This window comes from Rhinoraja longicauda, chromosome 25, assembly GCF_053455715.1.
Source record: "Rhinoraja longicauda isolate Sanriku21f chromosome 25, sRhiLon1.1, whole genome shotgun sequence".
Taxonomy (NCBI): domain Eukaryota; kingdom Metazoa; phylum Chordata; class Chondrichthyes; order Rajiformes; family Arhynchobatidae; genus Rhinoraja; species Rhinoraja longicauda.
In genome coordinates, this window is record NC_135977.1 from 33,204,635 (window position 1) to 33,219,806 (window position 15,172).

The window sequence follows — 15,172 nt, forward strand, 5'->3', positions numbered from 1 at the left end:
CCCACACCCACACACACACCCACACACACCCCCCCCACACACACACACACACACACACACACCCACACCACCCCCCACACCCACACACACACACACACACACACACACACACACACACACACACCACACACACACACACACACACACACACACTCACACACCCACACCACCCCCCCCCCCCACACACACACACACACACACAGACACTCACACACACACACACACACACACACACACACACACACACACACCCCCCACACACACACACACACACACACACCCCACACACACACACACACACACACACACACTCACACACCCACACCACCCTCCCACACACACACACACACACACACACAGACACTCACACACATACACACACACACACACACACTTCTGTTAAATGCAAATAATCTGCTTGGAAGTAACCACGACAACTTAGTTCAAAGTACAGTCAGAGACCTACCTCAATCATCATAGCTACCTGGGTTGCTGAACTGTTGCAATCTTTTTCATTATGCCAGAGTGGGTGGGGGAGGCAGATACGGTAATGGCATTTAGGAGGCTTTTGGACAGGCACATGATATGCAGGGAATGGAGGGGTATAGAAACATAGAAACACAGAAAATAGGTGCAGGAGTAGGCCATTCGGCCCTTCGAGCCTGCACCGCCATTCAATATGATCATGGCTGATCATCCAACTCAGTATCCTGTACCTGCCTTCTCTCCATACCCCCTGATCCCTTTAGCCACAAGGGCCACATCTAACTCCCTCTTAAATATAGCCAATGAACTGGCCTCAACTACCTTCTGTGGCAGAGAATTCCACAGACTCACCACTCTCTGTGTGAAGAAATGTTTTCTCATCTCGGTCCTAAAAGACTTCCCCCTTATCCTTAAGCTGTGACCCCTGGTTCTGGACTTCCCCAACATCGGGAACAAACTTCCCGCATCTAGCCTCTCCAACCCCTTAAGAATTTTATATGTTTCAATAAGATCCCCCCTCAGTCTTCTAAATTCCAGCGAGTATAAGCCTAGTCTATCCAGTCTTTCTTCATATGAAAGTCCTGCCATCCCAGGGATCAATCTGGTGAACCTTCGCTGTACTCCCTCTAAGACTAGAATATGCACAGGTAGATAAGAGAAGATGTTGACATCATGGTCGGCACAGACATTGTGGGCCAAAGGGCTTGTTCTTGTGGGTAGGCAGAAAATGCTGGAGTAACTCAGCGGGTCAGGCAGCATCTCGGGAGAGAAGGAATGGGTAACGTTTCGGCTCGAGACCCTTGTTCAGACTGATGGGCTTGTTCATGTGCTGCACTGTTCTATGTTCTCTCTGTTTTGAGGGCTAATCTTACATGCTTTATGTAATAACTGCTCTCTCGGTAACCTACAAGCTGGTTGAATTGAATACTTCATTCAAGGCACTCAGCCTCCTGGCTAACTAAGAGTTTTTTATTCTCTGCTCAGGGATCCAGGTGGAATGAAAAATACATCCAGGAAAATCCATAAAGACAAATCCATAGAAGCCAAGTGGGAACAGTTCATATCACAGCCCAAGGTAAATTGGCCAGATATTCCTTAAGGTCCAGGAGAAAGTGATGTTACATGGACCAAGCTCCTCCTTACTGCTTTCGCTGGTACCAAGCTGTGCCATGCCTGTTCTTGACAACTACTGAACCTATTTCAGTTTAGTTTATTGTCACGTGTACCGAGGTACAGTGAAAAACTTTTGTTGCTCGCTATCCAGTCAGCAGAAAGACAATACATGATTACAATCGAGCCATTTACAGTGTACAGATACATGATTAGGGAATAACGTTTAGTGCAAGGTAAAGCCAGCAAAGTCCTTTCACTGTAATGTAGAAAATGCCTGAGTTGTACTGTTTTTGCTCCTAAATTCAACTCCTCTCACAATGAAGGGCAACATGCCATTAGCTTTCTTCACTGCCTGATGTACCTGCATGCTTACTTTCAGTGACTGATGTACAAACACACCCAGGTCTCGTTGCACCTCCCCTTTTCCTAATCTTGACACCATTCAAATAATAATCTGCCTTCCTGTTCTTGCCACCAAAGTGGATAACCCCACATTCATCCACATTATACTGCATCTGCCCACTGACCCAACCTATCCAAGTCATCCTGCAGCCTCATAGCATCTTCCTCGCATCTCACACTGCCACCCAGCTTTGTGTCATCCGCAAACATTGAGATGTCACATTTAATTCCCTCATCTAAATCGTTAATATATATTGTAAATAACTGAGGTCCCAGCACTGAGCCTTGCGGTACCCCACTAGTCACTGCCTGCCATTCTGAAAAGGACCCGTTAATGCCTACTCTTTGCTTCCTGTCTGCCAACCAGTTCTCTCTCCATGTCAATACCCTATCCCCAAAACCATGTGCTCTAATTTTGCACAATAATCTCTTGTGTGGGACCTTGTCAAAGGGTTTTTGAAAGTCCAGATGCACCACATCCACAAGCTCTCCCTTACCCATTCTACTTGTTACTTCCTCAAAAAATCCCAGAAGATTCACTGGAGTTTAGAAGGATGAGAGGGGATCTTATAGAGACATATAAAATTATAAAAAGACTGGACGTGCTAGATGCAGGAAAAATGTTCCCAATGTTAGGCAAGTCCAGAACCAGGGGCCACAGTCTAAGAATAAAGGGGAGGCCATTTAAAACTGAGGTGAGAAGGAACTTTTTCACCCAGAGAGTTGTGAATTTGTGGAATTCTCTGCCACAGAGGGCAGTGGAGGCCAAATCACTGGATGGATTTAAGAGAGAGTTAGAGCCCTGGGGGCTAGTGGAATCAAGGGATATGGGGAGAGGTTGGGCACAGGTTACTGATTGTGGATGATCAGCCATGATCACAATGAATGGCTGTGCTGGTTGGAAGGGCCGAATGGCCCCCTCCTGCACCTATTTTCTATGTTTCTATTAGTCAAGCATGATTACCCCTTCATAAATCTATGCTGACTTAGACCGATCCTGTCACTGCTTTCCAAATGCGCTGCTATAACATCTATATACTAAAACTCTCGTTTGTTTGTTTGTTTGTGACCGAACTTCAGTCAAAACTGTGCAAGACATCGCAACATTTTTAGGCCCATGTTACCCACCGTCATCGCTTTAATGGTAAAAATGATAGTTTTATTGAAATTGGTGTTATATTTTTTAAGTTATTCACATTTAAAAAAAAATTTAAACCATCGCATGCGCAGTCGGGGCCGGTCCTCACGTAAGATGGCCGTCAGACCAGTGCCTACACTTACGTAAGATGGCCGCCGGGTGACTGCGCGTGCGCAGTTGGGGGGAAGGTCGTCATTTTCGTTCAGTTCCCATTTCCCGCCAGATGCCCGTTTGGTTCCGTGGCCCAAGTGGGGGGAGCGTCACCGCCGCCTCTCCAAACCCCGGGCGTCTCCATCATGGCCACCGCTCCACCCCGGTGCCCCCCGCCCCTCCATCACCGCTGCTGCCGCTACAATCCACGGGCGTCTCCATCACTGCTACGCCCCAGAGCCCCGCTGATCCATCGCGCCGCCTCCGCTGCTTCTATATCCCGCTCTAAACCCGGGGCGCCTCCATCATGGCCGTCGCTGCTCCCACTGCCGCTCTAAACCCCGGGCGTCTCCATTACTGCCATCGTCAGTGAGCCCCGGAACCCCACAGAGCAGTTAAAGGTCAGACTAATTAGACCAAGTGGATCCACTGGGCCCAAACCCCTCCTGAATTCGCGCAGCGCCCGACCCCCCTCGCCACTCCTCTCCTCTCCACCCCCTCCTCTCCACCACCCTCCTCTCCCCCTCCTCTCCCCATCCTCTCCTCTCCTCTCCCCCTCCACCCCCCTCTCCCCCCTCCACCCCCCTCTCCCCCCTCCTCTGTCCCCCTCCCTCCTCTCCCCCCCTCCATCCTCTCCCCTCCCTCCTCTCCCATCCCTAGGAGATAGATTTAAATTTTAAAATGTGAATAACTTTTAAAAATATAATACCTATTTCAATGAAGCTTCTTCCAATAAGACCACGGGTCGACGGTGAGGTGGAGCTAACATTGTCGCGCTATCGTCTACAGTTTTGGCTGCAGTTCAGGAACAAACAAACAAACAAACAAACAAGAGTTTTTGTGTAAAGATTTTATTTGCTGCTGAGCTGCTAAAGATAACCCCCCTTAAAAACTCCCCCAAACCTCCCCTACATTAACTGAAATTGACGGTTGATTAAATGAAATTAAGGTTGTTTTAAAGAACCCCACTCACGCACTCCATCCCCCCTCCACCCCCTTTATCCCCCCTGCCCTCACCTGATCAATACCGATCTCTTTTTAACCATGAACCATGAGGGAGGAAGACCTCCGATATCATGCAGACCTGCCAACCCTTCCGAATTTGGCAGAAAGCCAATTATTTTCTTATAATCTTATTTCATTTCCGCCATTCTGATTTTGCCTCACATTTTGCCGGAAAATGCATGCCTTGACACTTTCCCCACTTGCCGCTCGCCCCACCCCGCCTCGCCCCACCCCGCTTCACCGTGCCTCTTGCCTGGCCTCACCGCTCGCCTGGCGTCGCCAGTCCGGGCCGGGCCTCGCCGTTCACCGGGCCTCTCCTCGCCACTACGCCTGCTGGGCTGGGCCTCGAAGCTGGCCGGGCCTCGACTCACTTCGCCGCTCGCCCGGCCTTGCCTCGCCGCTCGCGGGGCCTTGCCTTGCCGCCCGCCCAGCCTCGTCGTCCGCCGGGCCTCGCCGCTCGCCTCACCTCGCCATGCGCCAGGCCTCTCCACTCAGTGGGCCTCACCTCGGCCCTCTGGGCATCGCCTCGCCGCCCGCCGGGCCTCGCCGCTCCCCGGGCCTCGCCTTGCCGCTCCCCGGGCCTCACCTCGCCGCTCCCCGGGCCTCGCCTCGCCGCTCCCCGGGCCTCGCCTCGCCGCTCCCCGGGCCTCGCCTTGCCGCTCCCCAGGCTTCGCCTTGCCGCTCCCCGGGTCTCGTCTCGCCTCGCCTCACCACCTGCTGGTCCTTGACTGGCCGCCCGCCGGGCCGTTGTGATTTGCTGTTGATGACCACTGGAGCAAGTATGTCTTCAATGAAATTAGGTATGTGCAGTTTTAAATGAAACTCTTTCTTCACAACTTAGTCATACATTTTATGACCATTGTTCTTTTATTCAATATCAAGAGAATTGGGATGTGTATGGAAAAACCAAAATAGAAAAACCAAAACAAAACAAATTTTTCTTTGTTGTAAAACGTATTCCTGTTCAATAACCTTTCTATAAATACCAGAATATACTCATGATAGGCCTAACATTGTACATGGAGTCCAAGAACTACAGGCTGTTGGAAATAATAGTCGTTTTTCACACATGAATGTAGCACAACGCGTATGCATATTTGGCGTGCATACCATTTTTTTGCTGAAAAGTTACATTACGTGCCATATTATGAATTTGATGTAAAATTCTGAATTTTGGACATCAAAATGATGAATTTGTAAAACCAAATGTTGGGAGGTCTGTTCATGAATCATACTGTGACCGCACCTCTCCATGTTGGAAGAATGGAAGATGCAGAAAGAGATTCCCAAAGCCGTTTATCGAAAGCACAAGGTGTGGAGATGAGTCACATCCTCTGTACAGGAGACGATCTCCGGATATGGGAGGATTTCAGGGACATCAAGAAGGACACGGGGATCGACCTATTACTTCTGAATGGGTGGTGCCCTGTAGTGCTCAACTCTTGAAGTTGTTTAAATGTCACATCAACATATCAAATGTCACATGAGATATGCTCCTCTGTAAAGTTGATCAAATACGTGTTCAAGTACATATTTGAAGGGGAGTGATCAAGCAGTTTGTGGAGTTAACAGGGATGACGAAATTGCACAGCACTGTACTGGCAGATACATTGGTCCGTCAGAAGCAGTGGGATCAAACCTTGGATTTGCAACTCATGAGAGACGCCCCGCTGTCATTCGACTCCAGGTATATCTACCACAAGAACAATGAGTCGTCATCATAGTCGATGCTGGTCGGCTGGTGAGAAATGAGGATATCACAAGAACAACTTTAACCGAATTCATGGCATTATGTTCTCGAGATCAATTTGCAAGAACACTGTACTACGCTGATGTACCCCGATTTTACACATGGAACAATAAGAAATGGCAAAGAAGGAAGGTTGGGAAGATAGTGGAAGATCTTCCAGGTATTTTTGAAGCCAACGTTCTGGGACAAGTGTATACCGTTTCTCCAAGATGTGACCTCTACTACTTGAGACTGCTTCTCCATCACGTAAAAGGCCCAGTATCCTTCGATTCATCGAGGACACATGACGGACATATTCTTCCTCCTTCAAAGACGTCTGCATAAAAAGAGGTTTGTTGCAAACTGACGACCATTGGCAACAGACGATGGAAGATGCTGAGCGGACAAGACTCCCCGAAGCAATGAGAGATTTGTTTGTTTTGCTGACCATTGCTGAGATCAACACTTCTTGACAATTATGGGATCGCTTCAAGAATTCAATGTCTGAAGAATACCTTCAAAGAGAACGGAGAACAATCGATGATCCAAATATCATGATTGATGAGAGGCATCATGATCAGGCTCTGTTGTATATTCAAGACAAGCATGTGAATTACAACAAGACACTGGGATACTTTCATGTGCCACTACCAAGACATGGAAGGATGAACCTTGAAGGTGACAATCCAGAATTGCTGAGTGAACTTCAGTACAATAGACCTGAACAACAGTGATTTGTTGAAGAGAAGGAGTCTCTGCTGAATGCTGAGCAAAGAGCAGTGTATGACCATGTGTGCAGCTGCTTGGAAAGGAATGTTCCTTCAATGTTTTTCATTGATACACCAGCAGGAATGGGCAAAACAATTCTCACCAATTTGATCCTCTCCAAAGTTCGAGGTCAAGTTGATGTTGCTTTTGCTGTAGCATCCTCTGGTATAGCAGCTACATTGATGCCTGGTGGAAGAACTGCACATTCTCGATTCAAGATACCCATCGAAGTGACCGATAATACAATGTGCAACATTGAGAAGAACTCCAACATGGTTCATTTGATCAGGAGTGTGAGACTGATTGTTTGGGATGAGTGCCCGATAATTAGGAGGGAGAGCTTTGAAGCGGTGGACAGAACTCTTCGAGATCTATGCAAAAAGAACGATGAGCCTTTTGGCGACATTCTTACCTTTTGTTGTGGTGATTTTTGCCAACTCCTTCCTGTTGTGAAAAGGGGAAATGATGCTGATGTTGAAAATTCCTGCATCAAGAAATCCTATTAACGCTTCAATTGTTATATTTTGTTATTCACATTTTAAACTTTAATAAATCCCTTTTCCACTTGCTGTGCCCGTCAGCAGCCCATGCGCAGTAATACCTCCATGTTCCACGTCACCATGGAAACCCGACGGGCGGGAATGGCGGCGCTGCCGGAGAGCCCCTAAGAATGGAGGGGGGGAGATAAGGGGGGATGGAGTGGGTGACTGGGGGGTGGGAGGGGAAGGGGGGAGTGGGTGGGGAAGAAGGGGGGGTTGAGGGGATGGAGTGAGGGAGGGGAGAGGAAGGTGCGAGACCAATGCAGAAAAAAACACAATTTTAAAGAAAAATCGCGATTTTCATTGAGATTTATTAAAAATTTTTACGTCATTTATTTTAAAGAAAAAAGTGCGACTTTTCCCACATCACAATGGCAACCCAATGAGTTGTGGGCCCAACAGGTCCACTTGGTCTAGTCTTTAATAATCAACTCAAGCATCTTCCCCACCACCGATGTAAGGCTAACTGGTCTCTAATTCCATTTTCTCTCTCATATATAACATATAACATATAACAACTACAGCATGGAAACAGGCCTGTCCGGCCCTACCAGTCCACGTCGACCATTCTCCCTGACCTAGTCTCATCTACCTGCACTCAGACCATAACCCTCCAATCCCCTCCTATCCATATACCTATCCAATTTACTCTTAAATAATAAAATCGAGCCAGCCTCCACCACTTCCACCGGAAGCCCATTCCATACAGCCACAACCCTCTGAGTAAAGAAGTTCCCCCTCATGTTACCCCTAAACCTTTGTCCCTCAATTCTGAAGCTATGTCCCCTTGTTGGAATCTTCCCCACTCTCAAAGGGAAAAGCCTACCCACGTCAACTCTGTCCGTCCCTCTCAAAATTTTAAAAACCTCTATCAAGTCCCCCCTCAACCTTCTACGCTCCAAAGAATAAAGACCCAACCTATTCAACCTCTCTCTGTAGCCTAAGTGCTGAAACCCAGGCAACATTCTAGTAAATCTCCTCTGTACCCTCTCCATTTTGTCGACATCCTTCCTATAATTTGGCGACCAGAACTGCACACCATACTCCAGATTCGGCCTCACCAATGCCCTGTACAATTTCAACATTACATCCCAACTTCTATACTCGATGCTCTGATTTATAAAGGCAAGCATACCAAACGCCTTCTTCACCTCCCTCCTTTCTTAAAAAGTGGAGTTCCATTAGCTCTGTGAATTAGTTATATTTGAGTCAAGACCATTTAATGGGATTATAACTTTCTCTTCGTTGGCAGCAAGTGCCCTGATTAACTATATGTTGTCTTCATACACTCTGTGTGCGGCCATTCTTGTCTATCTGCAGCTGAATTTATCTCCTTGAAATGTTTGTCTTTTAGTTCAAAAAATCCACCGGGAGGGTTCTGCAAAAGACACCATTACGGTTCAGGAGAACGTCCTTATTAGCAGCCTCACCTGCCAATGTTTCCTCCTCTGCGCTGACCCCAGTGTGTGACAGTGCCTCGTCAGAGATCGCCAGCTATGCTGACAAAGGGACGGGCTCTCCGGCACCTGCACTAGAAGCAGTTTGTGAAATTCCAGACGATGACTCCACCATAAGCAGCATTCACACCCAAAACCAACTGGATGGAGAGGAAGAGGAACCAATATCTGACTGTGAGTGTGATTCATTATGTATAAGAAAATAACTGCAGATGCTGGTACAAATCGAAGGTATTTATTCACAAAATGCTGGAGTAACTCAGCAGGTCAGGCAGCATCTCAGGAGAGAAGGAATGGGTGACGTTTCGGGTCGAGACCCTTCTTCAGTCTGAAGAAGGGTCTCGACCCGAAACGTCACCCATTCCTTCTCTCCTGAGATGCTGCCTGACCTGCTGAGTTACTCCAGTATTTTGTGAATAAGTGATTCATTATGTGGTCTATAGACACATCGACAACATAATAATGTAGTATATATAAGAAAATAACTGCAGATGCTGGTACAAATCGATTTATTCTCAAAAAGCTGGAGTAACTCAGCAGGTCAGGCAGCATCTCGGGAGAGAAGGAATGGGTGACGTTTCGGGTCGAGACCCTTCTTCAGACTGAAGAAGGGTCTCGACCCGAAACATCACCCATTCCTTCTCTCCTGAGATGCTGCCTAATGTAGTATAGTTTAGTTTAGTTTAGTTTAGTTTAGTTTAGTTTAGTTTAGTTTAGAGACACAGCGTGGAAACAGGCTCTTCGGCCCACCGAGTCCGCTCCAACCAGCGATCCCCGCACACTAACACTATCCTACACACACAAGGGACCATTTACATTACACCAAGCCAATTAACCTACAAATCTGCACATATTTGGAATGTGGGAGGAAACCGAAGATCTCGGAGAAAACTCACGCAGTCATGGGGAGAACGTACAAACTCCATACAGACAACACCCATTGTCAGGATGGAACCCGGGTCTCCGGTGCTGCAAGGCAGCAACTTTACCGCTGCCAAACTATCTTTTTATCAGTCAGTCCAAAGCCAATTGTCCATCTGCTTAAGTTCAGCTCATTTCGATAAGATTGAAACTTCCACTCTGCAGCTATCAGTATAAGTCCACCACCCAGAACTGTCTTTAGTTGAGTGCTGATTCACAATAATGGGATTAAAGTCCATGATGAATTAATTATACGTTAACCAATTTGTATAATGTTACACCTGTTGCTCAAGTGGAAATTATCCTTGAATTAATGGCTTTGTGAAATGAGTAAAATGGAGTTGCAGTGAACATGTTTCCGTAATTCTCAGTGCAATGAGTACATTAAACCTGTGGATTGACAGCTCCACCAAGAGACACATGTAGGTGATGGAAACTCAACACTGACACAATGGCACCATTCCCTCTGAGGTTGCTGCCACATCTTGCTAATTAACTTCTCCCAACACTAATGGAGCATCGCCCAGAGGCCAAAGCAACACAAGAACAGAGGAGCAGAAATCTCTCTGCAATAAAGCTGAATTTATGAATGGTGAAGTTAAGGCGGCACGGTGGCATAGCAATAGAGTTACTGCCTTGCAGCGCCAGAGACCCGGGTTTGTTCCTGACTACGGGCGCTGTCTGTAAGGAGTTTGTACGTTCACCCCGTGATCTGCATGGGTTTTCTCCGAGATTTTCAGTTTCCTCCCGCACTACAAAGACATACAGGTTTATAGGTTAATTGGCTTGGTATATATGTAATATTGTCCCTAGTGTATGTAGTATAGTCGTAGAGTGATACAGCGTAGAAACAGGCCCTTCAGCCCAACTTGCCCACACTGTCCAACATGAACCAGCTACACTAGTCCCAGCTGCCCGTCTTTGGTCCATATCCCTCCACACCTGCCCGATCCATGTACCTGTCTAAATGTTTCTTAAATTTTGGGATAGTCCCAGCCTCAACTACCTCCTCTGGCAGCTTGTTCCATACACCCACCACCCTTTGTGTGGATTAGTTACTGATCAGATGCCTATTAAATCTTTTCCCCTTCACCTTAAACCTATGTCCGCTGGTCCTCAATTCACCGACTTTCAAGATTTTTTCCCATTCTTCAAAAATCTAGAAATTGTAGCCCAGTCTCCTCAAATGACCATCTCCCCATCTCTGGATTTGATCAGGCTAACCTTTACGGCATATAGAAATGACCCATCAGTGTCTCAACCCAGTACGTCACCTATCCATTTTTATCCCAGGTGGGAAGGAAGCATTGATGGGCCTGGTGCTGGGGAATGAATAGTGCCGAGAGGACCAAGTGGCAATGGGTGAAACATATTGTGAGGTTTAGATTAGTGATAGAGAAAGTGAAGGAACAACATAATGTAAAACTTATACATTGGAAGAATGAGCTTCAGTTTACTTTATTGTCACGTGTACCAAGGTACAATGAAAAGATTTTGTTGCGCGCTAACCAGTCAGCGGAAAGACAATACATGATTACAATCAGACCATTTTCTGTGTAGAGATACTTGATAAGGGAATAACGTTTAGTTTTAGTGCAAGAAAAAGCCAGCAAAGTCTAAACAAGGATAGTCCGAGGGTCACCAATGAGGTAGATAGTAGTTCAGCACTGCTCTCTGGTTGCAGTAGGATGATTCAGTTGCCTGATAACAGCTGGGAAGGAACTGTCCCTGAATCTGGAGGTGTGCGTTTTCACACTTCTATACCTTTTGCCCGATGGGAGAGGGGAGAAGAGGGAGTGGCCGGGATGCGACTGGTCCTTGATTATGCTGCTGGCCTTGCCGAGGCAGTGTGAGGTGTGCACAGGAAGACATGTGAGGGAATGTACCTTCTCTTCTCTCAGAAGGTCAGGCCACCTTCAAAGGTCTTTACGCTTTAACCCCCAATACCTACCTTCCTACAGGTGCAGTAAGACTGTTCTATTCGAAGGTATTTATTCACAAAATGCTGGAGTAACTCAGCAGGTCAGGCAGCATCTCAGGAGAGAAGGAATGGGTGACGTTTCGGGTCGAGACCCTTCTTCAGTCTGAAGGAGGGTCTCGACCCGAAACGTCACCCATTCCTTCTCTCCTGAGATGCTGCCTGACCTGCTGAGTTACTCCAGCATTTTGTGAATAAATACCTTCGATTTGTACTAGCATCTGCAGTTATTTTCTTACAAGACTGTTCTATTAAGCTGTCCTCCAGAAAGACTCCAATAATCCGCTAACCCATAGATTGGAACTTCTAATGGCTCTCCTTTGTTTACGCAATACTGTTCCCCGCAATCCCATCAAACACACACGCCCAATTTCCGTGCCTCCCCTTAAACATTTTGAGGCCACCTTTCTTGCTCAAAAATGTGCCACTTTCTTGCTCTCCCTTTAGACTCACTGGGAATCATTATCCAAACCCCTTTAAATTCGCCGGGATCTTATTTTCAGCATTCTCTTTGAAATTACCAGATAAACTCAAAATTTTATTTTAAAATAGCTTTTTAAAAAGTGTGTTGTGATATAAGACCATAAGATCACAAGACATAGAAGCAGAGTCTGGCCATTTGGCCCATCGAATCTGCTCCGCCATTTGATCGTGCCTGATCTATTTTTCCCTCTCAACCCCATTCTCCTGCATTCTCCCTGCGACCTTTGACACCCTGACTGATCAAGAACCGATCACCCCCTGCATTAAAAACCCAATGAGTTGGCCTCCACTGCCATCTGTGACAATGATCTCTACAGATTCAACATCCTTTGTCCAAGTAAATCTCTCCTCTCCATTGCAAGGTACGTTCATTTATTCTGAGGTTGAGCCCCCTGGTCCTACACTCTCCTTTGACTGAAAGCATCCTCTCCACATCCACTCTTTTTAGGCCTTGCATTATTTGGTTGGTTTCAATGAGAAGGATGAGAGGGGATCTTATCGAAACATATAAGGTTATTAAGGGGTTGGACACGTTAAAGGTAGGAAAAATGTTCCCGATGTTGGGGGATTCCAGAACCAGGGGCCACAGTTTAAGAATAAGGGGTAGGCCATTTAGAACAGAGATGAGGAGAAACTTTTTCAGTCAGAGAGTTGTAAATCTGTGGAATTCACTGCCTCAGAAGGCAGTGGAGGCCAATTCTCTGAATGCATTCAAGACAGAACTAGATAGAGCTCTTAAGGATAGCTGAGTCAGGGGGTATGGGGAGAAGGCAGGAACGGGGTACTGGTTGAGAATGATCAGTCATGATCACATTGAATGGCGGTGCTGGCTCGAAGGGCCGAATGGCCTACTCCTGCACCTATTGTCTATTGTCTATTGTCTATCCCCCTTCATCCTTCTAAACAACGACTACAGGCCCAGAGCCATCAAACACTCCTCATACGTTACCACAATCACTCCCAAGATCATTCTTATAAACCTCCTCAGCATCTCTCCAATTCCAGCACATCCTTCCTCAGATATGGGGGCCAGACAATAGCTGGACACAGAGGAGGGGGGGGGGGGTTTGATAGGCAGAGATGAAATGACAGATGTGTGAGACAAAAGGTTGAAGAGTTGTGAATTGTGAAGCTAGAGGAAAGAATGTAGGTGGAAGGAGATGGGGAGGGGAGAAATGGGTGTGAATCCAGGCCAAGCAGAAGAGCTCATCAAAATAGTCTCCGAGTCTTGCCAATGTACAGGAGGCCACAATGGGAACACCAGATGCAGTGCATGAGATGAGAGGAGGGGCACATCAAACTCTGCCTCATCTGGAAAGACTTCTGTGGTCCCTGGATGAAGGCGAGGGAAGAGGTATAGGGGCAGGTGTTACATCTCCTGCAGTTGCAGGGGAAAGTACTTGGGGAGGGTGTGGGTTGGGTGGGAAGGTATAAGCGAACTAAGGAGTTGCAGAGGAAGGCGGAATGGGGTGGGGATGGAAAGATGTAACTGGTGGTGGGATCATGTTGGAGGTGACGGAGATGTTGGTGGGTGATGTGTTAGATGTGGAGGCTAATGGTCAGCTCGACATAGATGACCACATCTACACCAAACCCACACCTATCAGGAGTAGACAAGGGCATTCAATTCAATTTGAGATACCAGCTATCAAGACAGATGTGTATAGCAATTCATTCTTCCCTAACACAATGAAAGCATGGAATAGTCTTCACCCTGCTATAGTTACTCAACCAGACGCAACTACATTTAAGGCAGCTCTTCTTCTCCAAGAAGCCCTTCTTGCTTAAGTCCATATTCCGCCACCTCCAGTTTAAATTCCATTTGGAATATTTTGGAGGACCAAGAACCAAGACGCTGGTGGGGTTAAAGGTGAGGACCAGGGGAACTCTATCCTTGTTCTGCCTGGGGGGATGGGGAGTGAGAGTTAGAGTATGGGAGGCAGAGGAGTCGCGGGTGAGGGATCCATCTATGACAGTCGGGGGAAAACAATTTAAGAATGAAAGTAAACATGGCGGATGTCAAGAATGGAAAGTCTCATTCTGGGAGCAGATGCAATGGAGACGGAGAAATTGAGAGTGAGGGATGGGTCTTTGCAACAGGCAGGGTGGGAGGAAGTTGGTCCAGGCAACTGTGGGTGATTGTAGCTTTGAAGCAGACATCCATCGATAGTCTGTTCCCTGTGATGGATTCGGAGAGAGGTGTCAGAGATAGTCAAAGTGAATTTGAGGGCAAGGTGGAAGTTAGTGGTGAAGTTAAGACTTAGATTTATTTAGAGATACAGCGCGGAAACAGGCCCTTCGGCCCACCGAGTCCGCGCCGCCCAGCGATCCCCGCACATTAACACTATCCTACACGCACTAGGGACAATTTTTACATTTACCCAGTCAATTAACCTACATACCTGTACGTCTTTGGAGTGTGGGAGGAAACCGAAGATCTCGGAGAAAACCCATGCAGGTCACGGGGAGAATGTACAAACTCCGTACAGACGGCGCCCATAGTCAGGATCGAACCTGAGTCTCCAGCGCTGCATTCGCTGTAAGGCAGCAACTCTACCGCTGCGCCACCGTGCCGCCAAGTTACTGAAATCACCAGGTTCTGCATGGGAGCAGGAGGCAGCCACGATGCAGTCATTGATGTAATGGAGAAAACGTTGGGGGAAGGTGCCAGTGTATGTCCAGAGCAAGGACTGGTCGGTGTAACTGGCAAATAGGCAGGCTTAGCTGGGGCCCATGCACGTGTCCACGGTTACACTTTAACTTGGAGGAAGTGAAAGGAGTCAAAAGAGAAGTTGTTGAGGTGAGGACAAGTCCAGCCAGGCAGAGCAGGGCACTGGGAGAGCGAAATTGATTGGGTCTCTATTCTTGGTGTGTTATGAAGGTGTAAAGGGACTGGACGTCCACAGTAAAGATTAGGTAACGTGGGCCTAGAAATTGAAAGTTATATGGGAATTGAAGGGCGTGTGATGTGTCTCGGATGTAGGGCAGAAGGGACTTGACAAG

At 47.3% G+C, this 15,172-nt stretch overlaps 1 protein-coding gene across 1 annotated transcript in view; it reads left to right on the forward strand.

Annotated features, from left to right (window-relative positions):
* The window catches only part of LOC144605800 (coiled-coil domain-containing protein 60-like), a 120,163-nt gene that overhangs the window by 70,091 nt on the left and 34,900 nt on the right, over positions 1-15,172 (forward strand). The window contains 2 exon segments of the mRNA XM_078421357.1: positions 1,471-1,561; positions 8,685-8,961. Of these exon segments, the coding sequence (XP_078277483.1) occupies positions 1,471-1,561; positions 8,685-8,961 (368 nt within the window).